Source organism: Sprattus sprattus, assembly GCF_963457725.1.
Source record: "Sprattus sprattus genome assembly, chromosome: 14".
Classification (NCBI taxonomy): Eukaryota; Metazoa; Chordata; class Actinopteri; order Clupeiformes; family Clupeidae; genus Sprattus; species Sprattus sprattus.
This window is the reverse complement of record NC_137912.1, coordinates 33,105,759-33,108,597: the sequence shown is the minus strand read 5'-3', so window position 1 is coordinate 33,108,597 and position 2,839 is coordinate 33,105,759. Positions and strand designations below refer to the sequence as shown.

The following is a 2,839-nucleotide window of genomic DNA, read 5'->3' as shown; positions in this document are numbered from 1 at the left end:
TAATGTGAAACAATCAACTTCCAAGAATTCTACTTACCTCTTCCATGTTCTGGGAGTTATCTAGCTGGTTATTTGGATTAACCAGAGACAACCCAAGATTTTCCTCCAGCTTCTCTTCGGTCTGGTTCACATGGCAAGAATAGGCAGACACGTGATAAGGAACTGCAACACGTTGTGATGTATAATTAATGTGGAACAATCAACTTCCAAGAATTCTACTTACCTCTTCCATGTTCTGGGAGTTATCTAGCTGGTTATTCAGATTAACCGGAGACAACCCAAGATTTTCCTCCAGCTTCCTCCAGCTTCTCTTCACATGGCAATAATAGGCTGTCCCGGTCTCTGCTTTCTCAATCCGATGACGCATGACAAGTCTTGCAGTGTGTATGGATTTGAATGGAGAGATGGCGGCATTTATAGCCTTAGCTTGCCTACGTCATCTTGCTATTCAAACAGATAATAGACTATGCCTCCTAATTTGAATAGGCCAATCACATCCACTAACAGAAAATATACGCAATGTTCCAAAACTGCTACATGAACTTCCAGAAAAGCTACGCAATATTCCAAAACAACTACATGCACTTCCAGAAAAGCTACACAGTGTTCCAAAACAACTACATGAACTTCCAGAAAAGCTACACAGTGTTCCAAAACAATTACATGAACATCCAGGAAAGCTACACTATGTTCATCTAATACAGTTAATAGCCTTGGCCAGCTTTATGGATGCAAAGGTGAATTAAAGACATGACAACTTCAGCAATCTTTTTTATTTTTTATTGTGGTATACTATGACCAATATTATATAATAAATTATTAGCAGCAGGCCGAACAGGACTGCCGCCAAAGACAGTGTGAATAGGTCACACGGATTGCCACAGGTGCATCTGCAAGAAAAATGAATAATTTTAGTGAAAATAGTGGCAAATTAAATTGATTAGTAATATGCACAATATCAGTATAGAAAAGAGGAACTAAACTTGCCTGCAGGACCCTCCAATTTCTTCCACATCTGGGCGGCCAATCGGTATATTTGGGGGAACTGCTACATGAACAGGCACTATTACTGTGGTGAAGCCAGACAGTAGTATAGAATTTCATTAATATTTTTTACAGTAAAACTTTTGGACATAATGACTTAAACACAGAGTGAAAAGTTCCACATACCTGACATTTCTTCACCAAGATTTCCTTTCCAGCTTCACGCTTTTCCTCCAGCTTCTCTTTGGTCTGGTTCAAGATTTGGCTTGTCCTAGTCGGTGCTTTGTCAATCCGCTACATAACGATTCTTGCAGTGTGTATGGATTTGAATGGAGAGATGGCAGTATTTATAGCCTTAGCTCACCTACGTCATCTTGCTATTTTTACATCCTGCAAATCTATTGGTTATTGGTATAAATACTGGAGCAAATTAATTGGTTCAAATTATTGTCTGCAAGCCTGTGGAAACATATAAAAGGGGGATGAATCCAAAGGCACCCAACAATGGACTGGCAAATATTCCAAATATTACTATTGCTGACCGTCAAATGTAGCAGCGTCCTGATCAACTCGACCAACAAGAAACTTGTGGAGAAGGCGGTTGGAGGAGGCGCAGCACTGGACTGCCAATTCACCCTCGCCCCAGATGACCTTGGACCTCTGGAAATTGAGTGGACTCGGCTGTCTAACCCTGGACTAACAGAGGACCCAGTAATCATTGTGTATTCCGCCGGGCAGATCTATGACAACTACTACGTGCCACTCAAAGGCAGGGTCCACTTCATTTCAATGGATCCAAGGAAAGGAGATGCCTCCATTAACCTGCTACTACTGACACCCTCAGATTCTGGGACTTACAGGTGCCAAGTGAAGAAGGTCCCTGGTATCCAAAGAATTTCGGTTATCCTCCGGGTGATACATGCTCCCTCCAAGCCAAGTTGTCACACAAAGGGCACTGAAGAGGTGGGCAGAAATGTGGTGTTGCACTGCAATGCCCTGGAAGGTGCAATCCCCATCGACTACAACTGGCAGAGAACCACCGGACCCTACACGCTACCATCCTCTGCCCGCTTGGATGCTGTTGCAGGCACGCTCCACATCCCAGTAGCAGAAGAGAGGGATTCAGGGACCTATAGCTGCATTGCCAGGAACCGGGTTGGAATGGAGGGCTGCTTTTTGGAACTAAAGATTATTCCTCCTTCCATGGTTGGCATGGTAGCAGGAACAGTAGTGAGCAGCCTCCTGGTCCTTGCTGTGATCACCTTCAGTGTCTACCACCGCTACAAGTGCAAGGAGGAAATGGTGGAAGAAGACACCGCAAATGACATTAGAGAGGATGCAAGTCCCCCGAAACACAGAAGATTAGCCATCACAGGCGATGTGAATGTCACAAGCAGCACCACTGACCTCTAAAATGAGAAATTACTTTGACTTGAATGAGAAAATAAAAAAAAAAGAACAAAAACTTACTTTGTTTGTCTTTCAAATATCTTTGAAAATGAAATTAATTGTATTAAAACACAAAATATAATATCAAAGAGTTTCACTCCATGAGGTGCTCATGATGTGGACTTCAGGTTCACCCAAAGTCGGGTAAACATCCAGTTAATACTCCAGAAGGGCAACCTGAACTTCCATATATATTACCTATCTTCCACATTTACTACCTCACACCCAGGCAGGGACCCTTTAGTGAAAGTGTGCGGGGAAATGAGCACCTAAAGTCGGGTAAATATCCAGTTAATACTCCGGAAGGGCAACCTGACCTTCCACATATATTACCTTACTTCCAGATGTACTACCTCTGACCCAAGCAGGGACCCTTTAGTGAATGTCTGCGGGGAAATGATCACCT

At 43.0% G+C, this 2,839-nt stretch overlaps 1 protein-coding gene across 1 annotated transcript; it reads left to right on the top strand.

The window, feature by feature from the left end:
* Positions 1 to 1,488: 1,488 nt before the first annotated feature.
* On the top strand, positions 1,489 to 2,397 carry LOC308375611 (coxsackievirus and adenovirus receptor homolog; the record flags this gene model as incomplete). Its single annotated transcript, XM_080851774.1, has 1 exon — positions 1,489 to 2,397. The coding sequence occupies one exon, from the start codon at positions 1,489 to 1,491 to the stop codon at positions 2,395 to 2,397; it is 909 nt and encodes a 302-aa protein (XP_080707900.1).
* Between the last annotated feature and the right edge of the window lie 442 nt (positions 2,398 to 2,839).